The sequence below is a fragment of the Bufo gargarizans genome, chromosome 9 (genome assembly GCF_014858855.1).
Source record: "Bufo gargarizans isolate SCDJY-AF-19 chromosome 9, ASM1485885v1, whole genome shotgun sequence".
NCBI classification, from domain to species: Eukaryota; Metazoa; Chordata; class Amphibia; order Anura; family Bufonidae; genus Bufo; species Bufo gargarizans.
In genome coordinates this window covers 40,662,550-40,680,013 of record NC_058088.1, presented here as the reverse complement: position 1 = coordinate 40,680,013, position 17,464 = coordinate 40,662,550, and the positions used below count along the sequence as shown (strand labels likewise).

The 17,464-nt window shown below is 44.9% G+C and overlaps 1 protein-coding gene across 1 annotated transcript in view; it reads left to right on the top strand.

Annotated features, from left to right (window-relative positions):
* The window catches only part of GPC3 (glypican 3), a 632,623-nt gene that overhangs the window by 332,076 nt on the left and 283,083 nt on the right, over positions 1-17,464 (top strand). The window contains exon 4 of the mRNA XM_044268393.1: positions 3,432-3,562. Coding sequence (XP_044124328.1) covers positions 3,432-3,562 — 131 coding nt within the window. The remainder of the gene's footprint in view (positions 1-3,431; positions 3,563-17,464) is intronic.

Below are 17,464 nucleotides of genomic sequence, written 5' to 3'. Positions count from 1 at the left end.
TGGAATCTAGTAATGACGGAGTTTGTGCCACCAACAGTACCTGGCTAATAGCATCTCACGCTGTTCCTCTGTATGTAACCAGTACATTTATATTCATGGATGTAAGATCTGCTGAAAGATAGATTAATATGTGACTCCCAAAAGAACCAACGCAAGATGAATAGTGCCGTTCCATTAGGTTACAGTCCCAGCAGTTTGTCATATGGCGATGATCTGGGCCGGTTACGAAATAGGTCTCTGCAGATTAGGACAAAAAAAGAATTAGGAATGGAAAACTGTTAGTATAAGCAGCCTGTCCCTGGTGTCACTTCTGGCAGGTTAGGGGTTAAAAAGACAGTCCTGAAATGCCCAACAGTTGTGCTACAGCGACCTCTACTGGCCGCAGACTGGATTTCTCTGTACCACTTTTACTGGATTACATTACAGTTTACGTATATTTGGATTTCACTTAATGTAACATTTGGTATTCTTTTACTGTGTTTATTATGCAAAATATTGACACAATTTGTTAGAATATTACACTTTCTGTTTGTTATTTCATATGCTAATGGTTTAAAAAAGATAAATCCCTGACTTTCTGATAATTCTCGCCCTCACTGTATAGGATGCTATGCGATAACCATATAAATCTGCTTTAGGGCTCATGCACACGGACGTATTTTCTTTCCGTGTCCGTTTAGTTTTGCATTTTTGAGCACAGTATGCGGAACCATTCATTTCAGTGGGTCTGCAAAAAAAACGGAAGTTACTCCGTGTGCATACATTTCCATATGTCTGTTCTGCAAAAAAATAGAACATGTCCTATTACTGTCCGCATTACGGACAAGGATAGTACTGTTCTATTAGGGGCTAGCTGTTACGTTCCGCTAAATACGAAATGTACACAGACGTCATCCGTATTTTTTGCGGACCGCAAACAACATGCGTTCGTGTGCATTGAGGGCTTTTTTGAAATTATATTAAGCAGAGATTTAGAAAGCTGTGAGAAAATATACAGGGTTATTGTATAATGTATATAGCTCCCTCAGGTCCTGTACTAGGCATACAGTAACAGTGTATCAGCTTTTCCTGGAGTGGTTTGTTAACCCCTCCCCGACATCTGCCATACATGCGCAGTGTATGTCAGGTCTATAAGGTCTATAAAGATTGCACCCGCTCAGGACCTGTGGTCAGTTGTGACCATGACTCCTGAGCAGTAATTTACGTGGAGCGGGGGTTCTCCTGGTGACCGAACACTCCTGTTCTGAAGGCTTCAAGGCATGCCATAATACATTTCCTATCAATCCCCCCACACATGTCAGGACATAGTAGGAACAGAGTGATTTTCCTATGGTAAACCATTACAGTCTATGGTAAAAGCGATCTAATGATTAGTCCTAGGGAGACAAAAAATTAAATAAAAAAAATTAGATTTAATGCTCTAATGTAGACATACCCTCCTAGGGGACTAAAAATAAAACTTAATAAAATAAGTAAAAAAATAAATAAAAATAAAATAAAATAAAAGAATATATATATATAAACTTGGGAAGATGAAGATGCAACACACTTTCTTAATCGGGCGCAAAATCAGGCCAGTGTGAACCAGCGCCGCGGTCCAATTAGGTACAATGGGAAAAAAACCAGCAGCACACCATGGATTTCAAAGGAAAAACGTGCGGTTTATTCAACCAGTGTCAGGTAGCAGCGACGTTTCAACCGCTTGTTGCGGTCTTTCTCAAGCTTGAGAGAGACCGCAACAATCGGTTGAAACGGCGCTGCTACCGGACACTGGTTGAATAAACCGCATGTTTTTCCTTTGAAATCCATGGTGTGCTGCTGTTTTTTTCCCCCATTGTATGTATATATATATATATATATATATATATATATATATACACATACACACATATATTTCAAATAACCTATCTTTCCCCATTTTAAAAATAAATAAAAGATAAAATATAAAGATCATTAGTGTTGCCAGGTCCTGAACTATTAAAATATAAAAGTATTTATCCTGTATAGTGGACAGCATAAAGGGAAAACAACAGCAGAATTACAGTTTTTTGGCTTCTTCACCTCCCAAAGAATTCAATAAAAAGTGATAAAACAGTCATACACACCCCAAAATGGTATCAATGAAAAGTACAGATCACTGCATAAACATTGAGCTCCCACACAGCTACGTACACATAAATATAAAAAAAATTACAGGGGTGAGAATATGGAGATGCAAACAAAGAATAAATTTAGTATTAAAACACAAGAAAACTATAAAAAATTTGTATTGCTGCAATTTCAATTACCTGCAGAAGTTACCAGGCCATATCTACCGCATAGGGAACTCCGTAAAAACAAAACCCATAAAACTATGGCAGAATTGTGTTCTTTTGATAATTCCAACTCAGTTGAACTTTATTTTTCCCATTTTACCTCTACATGATTTGGAAAATGAAATGGTGCCATTATAAAGTACAACTTGACCCAAGCTCTCATACGGCTATGTGAACAGAAACAAGTTATGGCCCTTCTTTTGCAGAACTGTTACAGCATTGAGCAGAACAATCAGTCTCTTAAAAATATGCATATTAGATATTTGGAGCACAGGGGCAGGCACTCGTCGCTGAGTGCGCTAAAGTTTCATCCCTCCTTCCTGTTGTTGATTGACAGGGCTAGGCGTCTATGTTCTGCTGTTGCCTGGCCCTGTCATCTCAGGCTTGCACCATGCTCCAGAATTTTAGGTTTTCTCTCCTGGGCAGGAAATTGAGTGACGTAGCCGCGACATGTAATTATGATTAGTTTAATTGGCTAGAACAAGCTGACAGGCTTCCTTTAAATAGAATGTCTCTTGTATTTAATCTTAATTTCATTTATCTATTGAATTTTTTATTTTATTTTTGTGATATAGCTGTCTTTGTTTTATTTTCTGTATGGTTTTTATTGACAGAGAAATGTAAAGGTTCACCGAGTTTTATGCAAACTTTTGATATGTCATAGAGACAAATGTAAAATTTTAATTGGCGGGGTCTGATTCCCAGAATTAGCAGAGAGAAGCTCTTGCAAATCACACTCTCTCTGCATGCACAGTGACTTATCTACTAGCTGACATAATGAACTCACCTACCCACTAATGATAATGAAATGACTCTGCTCTGTCCCTGTCAACACAGGAAAGCTGCCATGATGCATGCTGTAGGGGTCAGTGTGAAAACTGGAATATTTCAAGGTGTGGATAGTAGCACAAAAAACTGTAAAAAAATGTACATAATTTTCGGATGATACATTCACTTTTATCTAAAAGATTTTGACTGTGCCCTATAGGACCCCTGTCTGGGTATTTACTCAATACTCACCCCTGGACAGCTCCAAATGTTATATCTGTTTATTAATAGTAAAGGGATATACCTGTTTTGTTGCACATTTATAGTTATATATTTTTTATATTTCAGGTTCATAAATTATGCGGCACTTCAAAGCATAGAGTTTCAAGGTCAGTACGTAACGGAGGAGATACATATATCAACAAGAAGGCATTCAAGGTCAATACGGACAATGAAGAAACCTTGTCTGGAAAAAGGAGGTGAGGAAAAGTCTATCCATAACTCCTTGTCATATGGGCAAATACATATGTTACGGAGAAGGGACGCACATTACTCAGACCACTCGTCACAGCTTAAGTTGAAGGCCTTTGGCAAAGTACATAGAACATATTGTATATTTGTCACCTTCTAAGATATGAACAGATGCTTTCTTCCATAGCATGTGGAGACTCGTACACAAACCCGTTATGTCTCTCTCTTCCAACATAAAATGGAGACGTAGCTGACAGAGGAGAGTTTGAGGTGCCGTGAGCTAATTTGTCATGCTGTGATTTGATATTCAAGGACGAATTGTAGTCTAAGACATATCGAGGCAAGCCATAAACTGTTGGCTTAGGATTACTTAAACATGACCCAGTGCAAGAGATTCTTGACTTCCTAGGTTTGTCTCACTTCAGCAAATGGCATTTATCATGTAGAGAAAGTTAATACAAGGGACTTACTAATATATTATGATTGTCCATATTGCCTCCTTTGCTGGCTGGATTCATTTTTCCATCACATTATACACTGTTGGTTTCCAGGGGTTAGGGCCACCTCTCCAGAGCAGATTCAAGGTGGAAGAGGAGCTCTTGGGCATGCTTTCCTACAATATGTACAGTCAATTCACTGTAGTTAATAAATTCCTCCTTTAAAACTTAACTTTTACTTAATATTCTTAAGAAAGCACAAACCCCCCAACAATCTAAACCATTAAAAAATAGCCATAATTGATACTCAACATATCAGGACATTGAATTGTAATTGGGGCCACCTCACTGTGTCATGTATGGTCCACTCTTACTTACGACCTTCCGTTAATATGAGAGGAAAAGGGGTCGATCTTGGGTGCAGATAGTACAGCAGTTGTTGAGTATGATGTTGCCATGGGAGATGGACACCAGCTAACCCTCAAATGTCCCTAATACTCTCCCTGCCTACAGGCAGAGCACTCACCCCGAAAGGGGCGACCCCAACTCTCGGTGGCTAAACCCTCAATATTTACTACAGTGTCCCTCTTGGGTGTCCGACAGTCCCGGAGATCAGAGAGGCCAGCGTCTTTTCCTATAGTATACAAGCACGGCCACCATTGTTGAATTGCAGGGTGGTCGTAACCCCAGAATAAGAGCAGTGTATAATGTAATGGAAAAATGAATGAAGCCAACAAAGGAGGCAATATGGACAATCACAATTAAATCTCTCTACATGATAAATGCTGTTTGCTGAAGTAAGACAACTCCTTTAAGTTTAATCAGGTCATAGGAAAGTGTTCTGCTGCTTTCTAGAGTGACCTGTAGGGCTTCCAGAGACAATTAAAACTTTACATTTGCATTTGAAATCCATGGCTGCATTTAGCAGAACAAGCACTTTAAAAAGAAAATTATACAAATGAGATGTTTGGTGTGCCGAGGGAGAGTCCTAAGCCCTCAGTGCACCAACTTTCTGTTCTTCCCTTAATGTGGTTTGTGGGCCTTTGGTCAAAACGTATACAAAGTGCCTTTATAAGTTATGCTGAGAGCAATAGATCAATAGGTGCAATCCATGTCTTTTTCCAGTCTGTCCTTCTTCTCAGTGTGTCCCTCCTTTCCAATGTTGATTGACAGGGTCAGGAATCTATATGCTGCTCTCACGGCCTGCGCTGTGCATCAGAATTTTAGTACACGTGCAGTACAGGTCTTCTCTCCAGAGCAGGAACAAGATGCTGCACTGGGCATGTGCTGCAATTCTGGTGTGAGATTATGGGGAGAAGCGAGAGCAGGATTCAGATGCCTGGCCCTCTCAATTAACAAACAAAAGGAGGGGCTTAATGAGAAAAGAGAAGAAACTTTGGTGCCCCTAAGGGCTAGGACCCACGCTCGGTAATCTGAACTGCCCAATGGGCTTATAACCATGATCGGTCTGTAGGACTTTAGGTTTCCTGCTTCCATGGCAATTCTTGGCACCTCTTGCTTGCATCCTTCAGTTCAACTCCTTAGATGCCCCGGTTGTTATAATGGCGTTATCTTCCACCCCAGGTCTTGCAGTTTGATGTTGGATGTATACTCCAGTCATCACCCGCTGCTGATGGCACGGGAACAGCTTCTGCACCTGCACCATCCCCGCGACTTAACTGTACACCTTGGTGCATGAAGTTAGTCCTCACCTCACCATGACATGTAGTTACATTGTGTTGAAGAAAGGGGATAATCTGTAGATCCGGCTGTAGCCATTCTAGACAACCCCGTGTGAGCAAATCTTTCCAGTCCTGACAGTTTGCCACAGTGGATTATTCAATTTATGTTTGCTAAATGTATCATCCGGGCTATTGATACACTGGATTGATAGAGGATTGATACACTGAATACGATTAAAACAAATGCTCAGCTGAGAGGAAGGATAGGTCTGTATTTGTTTTCAGTCAGTGGATGAAAAGAAGATTGTTTAAGTTCACTGACAGCAAGCAGAGATGTTAAAGAATTAAAACCAAAAAGATCACAAAGTTGCAGAACTTTTCACTTAAAAATGATTGAACTTTATTTGCACAATAAAAGAGATTGTAAGGCCTCTTTCACACTTGCGTTGTCCGGATCCGGCGTGTACTCCACTTGCCGGAATTACACGCCGGATCCGGAAAAACGCAAGTGTACTGAAAGCATTTGAAGACGGATCCGTCTTCAAAATGCTTTCAGTGTTACTATGGCACCCAGGACGCTATTAAAGTCCTGAAAAATAAATAAAGTAAAGTCTCTGTTAGATATACTTGTCTTCTCTAGCGCTGCAAATCCGGAGACAATGTGGGAAAAGTCAAATAAGTAAATTTTTGGAAAAGGATTGCGCTGCAGGAGAAAATTCTTTTGTATAAAAATAAAAATATATAATAAAAAGTTCCTTTGGTAGATCTTCAATCAACGTGGTCACAAGCCAACCTCACAACTTAACACTGGTATGGAAATCTGTTCTGAAATGAAAAAGCGCACTATGGTGTAGCAAGTTCCACAAACTTAGCGCCCCTGCGAATAGATTATACTCACAGGGTATCTTGCGAGTGAATGCGTATATGAATGGATGGTGTCTTCAATAGTACTCTGTTGAAAAGAGAGGACTATAGTGTAGCATGTAATTACACTTAAAACGCTTGCTGTAAGGTTATACTCACAGGATGTCCCTTATGAGAGGCTGGAAGGAATCTGTGCAATATTCACAGGCAGCTGGGCGGGTGGAGCAGGCAAGGATCAAGATACTCAAGTAGGAATTTCCAAATATCGATCCGACGGATGGAATGCTTCTGCACCTAGATGGTACTAGACCTCAGCTTCTCAGAAGGACTGGTTAGTGGAACGGATGCGCACCAAAGAGTCGGATAAAAATTATTTAATGAGAAAAAAAATTACAGCTAAAACCACAAGACTAAAGTCTCTGAAATGCTCTGGGCATTTCAGAGACTTTAGTCTTGTGGTTTTAGCTGTAATTTTTTTTCTCATTAAATAATTTTTATCCGACTCTTTGGTGCGCATCCGTTCCACTAACCAGTCCTTCTGAGAAGCTGAGGTCTAGTACCATCTAGGTGCAGAAGCATTCCATCCGTCGGATCGATATTTGGAAATTCCTACTTGAGTATCTTGATCCTTGCCTGCTCCACCCGCCCAGCTGCCTGTGAATATTGCACAGGCAGCTGGGCCACAACAATCAGCTGTTTCAGAGAATCGGTGTGCTTACCTGAGCTCTGGTGAGTGATACAGGCTCCTGGCAGCTTTTCAAAGACAGCGCCGTACATCGTATAGTGGCAGTGAATGGGGCTGAGCTGTAACTAAGCCATGTGACCAATGTACAGTTATTTTATCGGCCGAGGAAGAGGCTGCAGCACTCAAGGCCTCTTCTAACAGCTGATTGGCGGGGGTCCCAGGTGTTGCACCCCCACAGATCTGATACTGATGACCTATCCTGAAGTAATAAATATATTTTCCTGGAAAACCCCTTTAATGACACTGGCTGTATGTTCAGGGTCATTTCCTGCTTCAAAAAAAAATTATACCTATTACCACTTCAATTTTTGAAATAGTTCTTACTCTTCATCAACTTTTCAACCACTGCACAGTACTGTATGGGCCCCTCCAATATTACCGCTTAAACTTTATCTATGTGGCCATACAGTTTAGTTTTAGGAGATGGGCAGCAGGGTGGCTCAGTGGTTAGCACTGGTGTCTTGCAGCGCTAGGGTCCTAGATTCGAATCCGACAAAGGACAACATCTTTGTGGAGTTTGTATGTTCTCCCTGTGTTTGCGTGGGTTTCCTCAGGGTTCTCCGGTTTCCTCCCACACTCCAAAGACATACTGATGGGGAACTTAGATTGTGAGCCCCATTAGGGACAGTGTGATGCTAATGTCTGTAAAGTGCATTAAATAAATAAATAATGAAATTAGTTTGCAGGCTGCACATGTGTCTGTATGGGACCTACTGTATTTAGAATGGGACAAAAGAAATGAGCATTGCTTCCGGTTCCGGCGCGCGCATGGATAGCCGCTAGTTGCAGGAGCTCCGCTCTACCGGCCCGAAAATCGCCGAGCCGCCGCATATCGGGACTATAAAGTGCCCATACAAACCCCCCGGAGTGTCGGGGGCAGCTCATGGAGAAATACTTAATCAGAGGTGGCTCCCAGAACGTGTTACCGTCATCACTCCCGCCAGGTGAGGTGCAGAGAAGCCGGGGCAAGATGGCGCCGACGCAAGACAAACATCAGAGACTCACTAGATCAGCCTCTCAATCAACGCAGAGGAGCGCTGAGGCCTCCTGCTCGGAGGAAGAGGAAGTGGACTATAGCCTGGGGCCGAACGAGGAGTTAACCTCCTCATGTAAAACGATGGCGATAGAAGTGGCTAGACTCCTGGCACCAGATATCAAGGCCTCGTTAGAGGCCACGGTGTCGACGGCCCTGAAACAGCTACAGGCTGAAGTGTCGCAGCATACCTCCCAGATCGCCGAAGTTCAGCAGAGGGTGATGTTAGCCGAGGAAGAGCTGGAAAAGGCGCATAGCAGCACCAGCAAGCTCACTCGCAGCAACCAGTATTTGAAGGAGAAGGTCGATGACCTGGAGAATCGCTCCCGTAGGAGCAACTTAAGAATAATTGGGTTCCCTGAATCGATTCCCCCGAACCAGTTGGCGGACATTTGTGAAGTTGAGATCCCACAAGCACTGGGGCTTAGGGGAACCTGCATAGTAGAAAGGGCGCATCGCCTGAGACCGCCGATGTCAGCAGGGGGGTGCTCGGACAGCACACGACCCAGAACGGTGATTGTTAAGTACTTAAACTATGCCGCCAAGGAGGCCATACTGTCGAAATTCAGGCATCAAGCGCCACCCCTGCTGGTCCGAGGAAAGAAAGTTCTTTTGTTCAGTGACTATTCGGCTGAAGTAGCCAAACAAAGGAGGGAATTCACTCAAATTTGTTCCTCGCTGGCCCAGAATAAAGTGAAATTTGCCTTATTGTACCCAGCGACGCTAAGAATCTTTCGTCAGGATGGCACGATTGACACCTTTCACTCCCCAGGGGAAGCGAGGGAGGCTTTAGAGTCTGATGTGGTGTTCTCGGACATGTTCCCCCCACCTTCCCAGAGATCAATGGCATCGATCAGAGGGAGAGGATCCAGACAGCAACAAGGTCGTTTGGTGCCTGGGCCTATGGGATCGGAGGAGCAGGAGGCGAATTCCGGTGGAAAGCTGAGGCCTTAAAGGGACTCTACAGTTCGGCGAAGCGCCTTTGAATCGATCACGTGAGATGGCAAAAGACTTCTGGTCCATTAACGTTCTGATGTGTTAATAACTGTTATGTCACTAAGTAAGGGCTGGAGGGTGTGGAGCATGGGTGAGACTGTTTTTTGTTTTCAGGTAGTGACAGCAGCTACACGATAACATGCGCGAAAAAAGCGAAGTTAGCAGATATGATGTTAATGTTGTAGGGGTGGGTGTTGGGAAGGGGGGGGGGGGGTTGCACTACTCTGGGACGGGTTGAATCTAGGACGACCAGGCGATGCTATGTGAGATACCGTTGCTATCTGTTCTGGGATGGCTCTCCTGCAGAGGTCTATAGTACCAATCCATTATGAGAGTGGCCACATGGAATGTTAAGGGTCTTAGATCCCCTTCGAAGCGCATGGCGGTGCTACGCCATCTTAAGAAGCTCAAGGTTGATATAGCATTTCTGCAGGAGACGCATCTTGAAGAAGCGGATTTCTGGAGGATGCAGAGGTTGTGGGTGGGACAAGTGGTAGGGTCCTCCTCTGAGGGCAAAAAGGCGGGTGTGATTGTTCTATTGCACAAGCGCCTGCAATATGAGATTCAGTCCACATCGATGGATGATCTCGGGAGGTGGTTGCGCATATGTATAGATTCGCCCGCAGGTCAGTTGGTCATCCACAATGTCTATGCCCCCAATACATCACAGAAGATGTTCTATGAAAGGTTGGAGGTGAATATCCTGAAAGAGGATTCCCAAATGATAATGGTAACAGGTGACTTTAATAGGGTGCATAATGAACAGGAAGATAGGAGACGAGAGACTCCTGGACCTATTGGCAACCAGAGTCGCGCTCAGACCCTACTCCCGCTATTACAGAGCACGGGGCTACTAGATGTATGGCGTTATTACCACCCGGTGGATCGAGAGTTCACCCATTTCTCGCATGCTCAGGGGTCATGGTCACGGATTGACTATTTTCTAGCATCATCGAGACTTCTGTCAAAAGTCAAGATGGTTGAGATTTCTGACTTGCTAATCTCTGACCATGCCCCAGTGATCATGGAAATCATGGACTCAGTCCCTAGGGGACAGGAGTTTGTTTGGAGACTGCCTCAACATTTGTCTAGTGACAAAGAGTTCACAGACAGAGTAAGAGGCTGGTGGTGGGAATACTCGCAGGATAATGCGGAACATAGATCAAATCAAGCTCTTTTTTGGGATGCGGCCAAAGCCGTGCTGAGGGGCCGTATAATGTCCTACACGATAGGGAAAAAGAAGGAGGTGAAGTCTAAATACGAGGAGTCCATCACGCAGGTACGGGAGGCATACACCAACTTTTTACACACACCCACAGAGGCCAACAAGTTATTATGGGTAACTGCCAAACATAACTTTGACTATTGCGTTGAGAGACAAGAGAAATGGTTTGGGGACTATCAGAAGGCGAAATTTTTTAGGCATGGGAACAAGGCAGGGAGATTATTGGCCAACTTGACCCGACTATTTGCCAAGCAGCCTCCAATACACCCTTTAAAGGACAAATTGGGAAGACTTTGCACCCAACCAAAGGAAATAGTGGAAGCATTTGGAGAATTTTTCCAAACTTTGTATACCAGTGACCACTTTGACATCCAGGGAGCTAGGGACATACTGACAAGAGTAGAACTACCACAGCTCTCATGTGAGGTGTTGGAGACGCTGAACCGGGAGGTAGATGAGGAAGAAGTGAGATTGACAATTAAATCCCTGGCGAATTGCAAGGCACCGGGCCCCGACGGGTTCCCAGCTGAATTTTATAAAGCTATTAACCAGGAATTATCCCCAACTTTGACTGCCTTATTTAACGCCATCTTGAATGGTGGAAGCCTACCGGACACGGGCAAACTGGCCTATATAAAAAAACTTCCAAAACCGGGTAGAGATTTAACTCAGCCAGGCTCGTATAGACCGATATCGCTAATCAACCAAGATATCAAGATCTTATCCAAGATCCTAGCTAACAGGCTAGCCAATTGTGTGGCGGACTTGATAGGTCCTCACCAAGTGGGGTTTATGAAGGGGAGGTCAGCGGTGACCAATATCCGGAAGGTTTTGGCAGTTCTAGGTAGGGACAAGAAGGATTTACAGGGTTACGCTCCAGCGTTATTGGCAATCGATGCCGAAAAGGCATTCGACAACGTTAGCTGGCAGTGGTTGGATATGGTATTAGATAGGGTCAGTGCAGTTTCTAGGTAAAATTTCTCTCAGGGCGAGTGTCAAAAAAACTCCCCCCCCCCCCCCCCGGTAACAGTACGTCACGCAGTGCGTGAGGTACAGTGAGTGAGCGCCGCCGCCCGCACTGCCTGCCTGTGGGGGGACATTATTTTTAATAAGGATCACTATGGACATTATTTAGAATGGAGGCTGCTGTGGATGTCATTATAACTGTATAATGTCTGATAGGCCTAGTCCTGAGTTATATTACCCTGCCCTGTATAATAATGTACCCTGATGCCCCTTAGTTATATTACTCCAGCGGGGTAATATAACTAGGGGTATCAGGGATGGGTACATTATTATACAGGGCATGGGCAGGGTAATATAACTCAGCTCAGGACTAGGCCTATCAGACATTATACAGTTATAATGAGTAATGACACCAACAGCAGCCTCCATTCTAAATAATGTCCATAGTGATCCTTATTAAACTTAATGTCCCCCACAGTGACAGTGGCCCCCATTTTCATGTCTCCCACAGTGGCCCCCCCCATTGTAATTAATTCCCCCCATTGTAATTAATGCCCCCCCCATTGTAATAACCCCCATCCCCCCATTGTAATTAATGCCCCCCCCAGACCATCACTCGCCTCACAGCAGGCATCAGCACTGCTCAGGGGCTCAGGGCGGGCGGTAACAGGCAGGCAGTGCGGCGCTCACTCAGTCACTGTATGTCACGCGCCTGCGCCGCCTAGTGGGAGGAGCAGGCGCGTGACGTCAGTAAGTCTGACCAGGGCCGGTGCAAGGATTTTTGCCGCCCTAGGCAAGATAAAAATTGGCACCCCCGCCCCCCCCTTATCAGATCCGGAATTGCGGACCCAGATCTGCAATTCCGAACCTGAAAAAAAATAGTACATGTCCTATTCTTGTCCCCAATAACGGACAAGAATAGGCATATTCTCTTAGTGCCGGCAATGTGCGGTCCGCAAAATGTAGTATTAATAACTAAACAATTAAATAATACACATATTGCATTGTCTACTTACCACCAGGATAATTAGATGATCTGGTCTCTGGCTGCAGTCTGGCTCTGCGGACTCCCTTGTCACTCTCTTCTCCCCCCCCTCCCTTGTCACTCTCTTCTCCCCCCCCTCCCTTGTCACTCTCTTCTCCCCCCCCTCCCTTGTCACTCTCTTCTCCCCCCCCCTCCCTTGTCACTCTCTTCTCCCCCCCCCTCCCTTGTCACTCTCTTCTCCCCCCTCCCTTGTCACTCTTCTCCCCCCTCCCTTGTCACTCTCTTCTCCCCCCCCCCTTGTCACTCTCTTCTCCCCCCCCCTTGTCACTCTCTTCTCCCCCCCCCTTGTCACTCTCTTCTCCCCCCCCCCTTGTCACTCTCTTCTCCCCCCCCCCCCTTGTCACTCTCTCTCCCCCCCCTCCCTTGTCACTCTCTTCTCCCCCCCCTCCCTTGTCACTCTCTTCTCCCCCCCCCTTGTCACTCTCATTCTACTACTCCCCCCCCATCCCTTGTCACTCTCATTCTACTACTCCCCCCCCTCCCTTGTCACTCTCATTCTACTACTCCCCCCCCCTCTTGTCACTCTCATTCTACTACTCCCCCCCCCCCTCTTGTCACTCTCATTCTACTACTCCCCCCCCCCCTCTTGTCACTCTGTCTCATTCTACTCCCCCCCCCCCTCACTCTCATTTCCTCCCCCTTGTCACCTCTAATGTAGCGTGGCCGAGCTCTGTTCGCTCCGCGGTACAGGAGCTTTTGTTTCCTGTACCCGGCTGACAGGAAGTGCTCACTTAGTGTGCACTTCCTTTCAGTCCGGCCGGGTACAAGAAACAAATGCTCCTGTACCCCGGGCCGGACCGAACAGAGCTCGGCCACGCTACACTAATAACTCAGCAGTCTGCAGCGCAGGCAGGCTGCGCAGCACTGAGCCGGCCGCTCAGGAGGCTCAGCATGAGGGGCGCCGCCGGCCGGCCGCCCGATCATTTACCTTCATAACGATTTTTTTTTTTTTTTTTTTTTTTTACTTCAACGGGCGCCCCCTGCTGCTGACAGCGCCCCGGGCGGCCGCCCGCCCCTAGAAACGGCCCTGGATAGGGTCAACATCAAGGGTAACTTCAGAAACTACCTAAGAGCTATATATGAGAATCCCCTAGCAAAGGTGTATGTACCGGGCTTTCTGTCAAAGAACATCAAACTGAGTAAGGGCACGCGACAGGGATGCCCCCTATCTCCCCTGCTCTTTAACCTAGCAGTGGAGCCCCTAGCTAGACTGATGATACAATCTGACACGTTTGAGGGGATCAAAGTGGGTACTCAGGAGCTGAAAGTGAGTTGCTTTGCGGATGACATCCTGATATACCTAGGAGCACCGGAGCATCAGCTAGATCGGGTGATGGAGACGTTAATTAAGTATGGGAGAGTGATGGGCTATAAGATTAATGTGGACAAAAGCCAAATGCTGTTTTTGGGGCGGGGGATTAACCAAGGAAGCCGGATACAATCTAGAGCGGAAATCAGAAAAGATTACTTAACTTACTTAGGCATCAAAATAGGGCGGACCCCGGAGTCGATATATTCATTGAACTATCCCCCGCTGTTATTAAAGATTGAGAGCGAGTTGGAGAAATGGAAAGAGTTACCCCTGTCCTTATGTGGCAGAGCACACTTGATTAAAATGGTGAGCTTCCCTAAGCTACTCTACCCGCTCCAAACAATCCCGCTATTGCTAAAGCACACTGACACCAACAGGATTCAGAGAGCGTTCAATCGCTTCCTGTGGAAGGCCAAAAGACCGCGCATTGCTTATGCGAAATTGACAATGCTGAAATGGGAAGGAGGACTCCAGATGCCAAATGTTCGCCATTATAATCTAGCGGCTTTATTCCGACACGTCAGGGACTGGGTGTGGGAGACAGGGCATCACTCGGCGATCAAGATAGAACAGGGATTAGTTGGTCCATGAAGCCTAGTCGCTCTGCTACATACAAAACTAAAAGATCTTCCAGTATCGATCAGACAGTCCATCTTGCTGAGGGACACCATAGTGGCGTGGAAGTCAATCAGGAAAATCTATGGACTTCCTTACTATGTTTCATCTAAGATGCCATTATGGTCACTGCCGGCGTTCCCCCAGGGCAGAGAGAATATTTTGTTCCAAAGTTGGAGGGCGCAGAATATTATGACACTTAATGACTTATTAGAAGTCAACGGTTGCCAACTGCTGTCCTGGGAACAGGTTAAGGGACGGTATGATCTAACGGACGCTAACTACCTCCCTTTCCTACAAATTCGGAGTTACTGTAAGGCACAGGCAATTTCACTGGGTGATCCGGACAGGCTCACTTGGTTCGCAGCCTTGCTGGGCAAAGATGGGTCGCATATGTCCCTCTCGGAGTTATGCCAAAGGTTACATAGCATACAGATGATAGGGGTGGTAAAGGAGGCCTTTAAACCTTGGGTTAGGGAATTAAACGACCAGGCCATAGCAAGAAAGATGAGGGAGGGCCTGGAATTAGTGCGGAGGGCAGTTTGCAATGAGCAATGGAGGGAAACACAACTGCGTATTTTGCACAGGGCGACTTGTGCCTTTAATCTGTCCTATCAGGATGCTCCTGCCCACTACTTGCGACATTGCCCCAAGTGTACCCTCCCAAAAGCGGGACTTCTTCATGCTTTGTGGGAGTGCCCAAAGGTAAAGCCATTGTGGGAAAAGGCAATAGTTGCAATAAAGGAAATCTGGGGGGAGGAAGTGGGGACAACGCCACAGCAATGCATTTTTCATTACGTACCAAAAAACCAAGAAGAAGATTTAGGGACGGTGGTAGCTAAAGGGGGGGGGGGTGCACGTAATGCTAATGGCAGTTAAAAAGGCTCTTCTGAGGCATTGGCTGGAGGAGGGAGTCCCATCATGGGCGGAAGTGTTGGGGATAATAAAAAATGTTTTGTACCTTGAAAGGTTGGAGGTGGAGCGAGATAAGGAGGGATTAATTGGAAAATTTATCAAGAAGTGGAGAGAGTTCATAGAAAAGCGACTTTTACATTGCGAAATTCAGGAACTGATGGCTCCTTTCAAAATGACTAAATGGTACTTGGAAGCGCAACTAGCTAATAAACTAGGGAAGCTAGATGCCTAGACAGCCCTCACTAGACGCCAATTTTTGGCTAAAACCAGAGAGGATACATCGACATGGTCCCAGATGAGAGTGCGGGGGTTGGGTTGCACATGGGGGGGTGATTGGGGAATGGGGAAGGGAATTCGGGGTGAGGTATTGGGTTGAAAATGAAAATGTTGATGTTTTGAGAATAAATGTACAGATGCCTGCTGCTCTATGCATCACCAGTCTGTAACGAACTGTTATTCATGATCTATGGATGGAATGCATAACCTGTGATAATTCTCATTTCAATAAAGAGATTATAAAAAAAAAGAAAAAAAAAGAAATGAGCATGACTAAAAATCTGTACGGTTCCAATTCAGGTTATTATGATCTGTATGAAGCTGTATACAGATTTAATCCCCAAGTACCGGCAGCAGGGCACATATAATATTAATTGTATGTGTCTGGGATAATAGTACAACATGCACAATATCCTTTATGCGGCAGTAATACTTGTATGTACTCTGTATGTTCTCTCCAAACCTGTTCTGTCTTCATACACGTTCACACAGTGTGCAGTCTGACATTCAGCATAAATCATTCCTGTCCTCCAAATAAGAGGACTGTTCTTTGTAGTCTACCTTGTTTATTGGTCAACAGGCCGTACATATGTGATTGATTATATATGATTGACTGGTAAACAGGATTGTTTGGTAAAACTACAAGAATACAAATAACATGTATAAGTATTAAGCATAGCATAGCATGTACTATAACATTACATTAACACTGACTAGCTAACAGTGATAATAACTTCCTGAGTGACAATTACAACTAGCTGAACAGCTCTGCAGCACACAATATTCCTGAAACAAAGGTAGATCTCTCACCAGATATGCTTTTACAAGGATGATGGAGTTTGAGAAGTAGACATGCATAGAACAGCTCTGCTGATGTGTCCTGGAGACTGGAGACTTATCTTTCCCAGGATGCTTTGCACCACCCACAATGCAGTAGTATTGTAACAGGAAAACAAAGTGTGATACAATTTAAGACCACTGGATGGTGGTATAACCACACTAAACACTTCAGAATTACTCCAACCCTGGCAGAATGAACTAGAATCATTTTCTAACCCTGCTGGGCAGAATACTCCCCATCTGGCGTCAACAGACGCCACTACTGAATCCTTCTTTATTAGCAACCCATTTTGGTCAATTGTGGGATCAAGCTTTTTCAAAGCTCTATCCTTGGCGATTGTTTGGCCGTTGCTGAGGTAGTCTATTTCTTTAGCATAACATTTGTGTTGTATAGTGCAAATTATTATACTCTTGGACCTTTCCATATTGGGAGCGTTAAAGGCATGTTTGCAGTGATAGCAACTTTTGCAGGGCTTCTGACTCACAGGTAATGTCGACTTGTAAGACTGAGCTATATGAACTACACAGGCTAAACCACAAACGAGCAACATCCAGGTGGAGAACCTGTTGAAACGATGGGATTTGAGTTGGTGGTCCGAAGTCACTGTATGTAGAACAGATACTTCAGGTTGGATTTCTCCATTGGCATCTGGGTCTGAAAAATTCAAATGTGTCAGATCTGATGCTGCAAGACGTTGAACGGTACAGTAATGCAGGAGCTGTAAACCATGTTGTGTCCTTAAGGTGGCTTGGTGCGACGGATCTAGTTGTGTAGTCCGCAGGATTATGGTGTGTGGGAACATAGTGCCACTGTTTAGGACAAGTGGATCTCCTGACCCTTAACACCCGATTGCTGACATAGACATAAAAGCATCTGGTTTTGTTGCAAATATATCCTGGGACTACCTTTCTGTCCATGTAAAACTCGACTTCCTCGATTTCCAGGTTTTTTCCTGTTG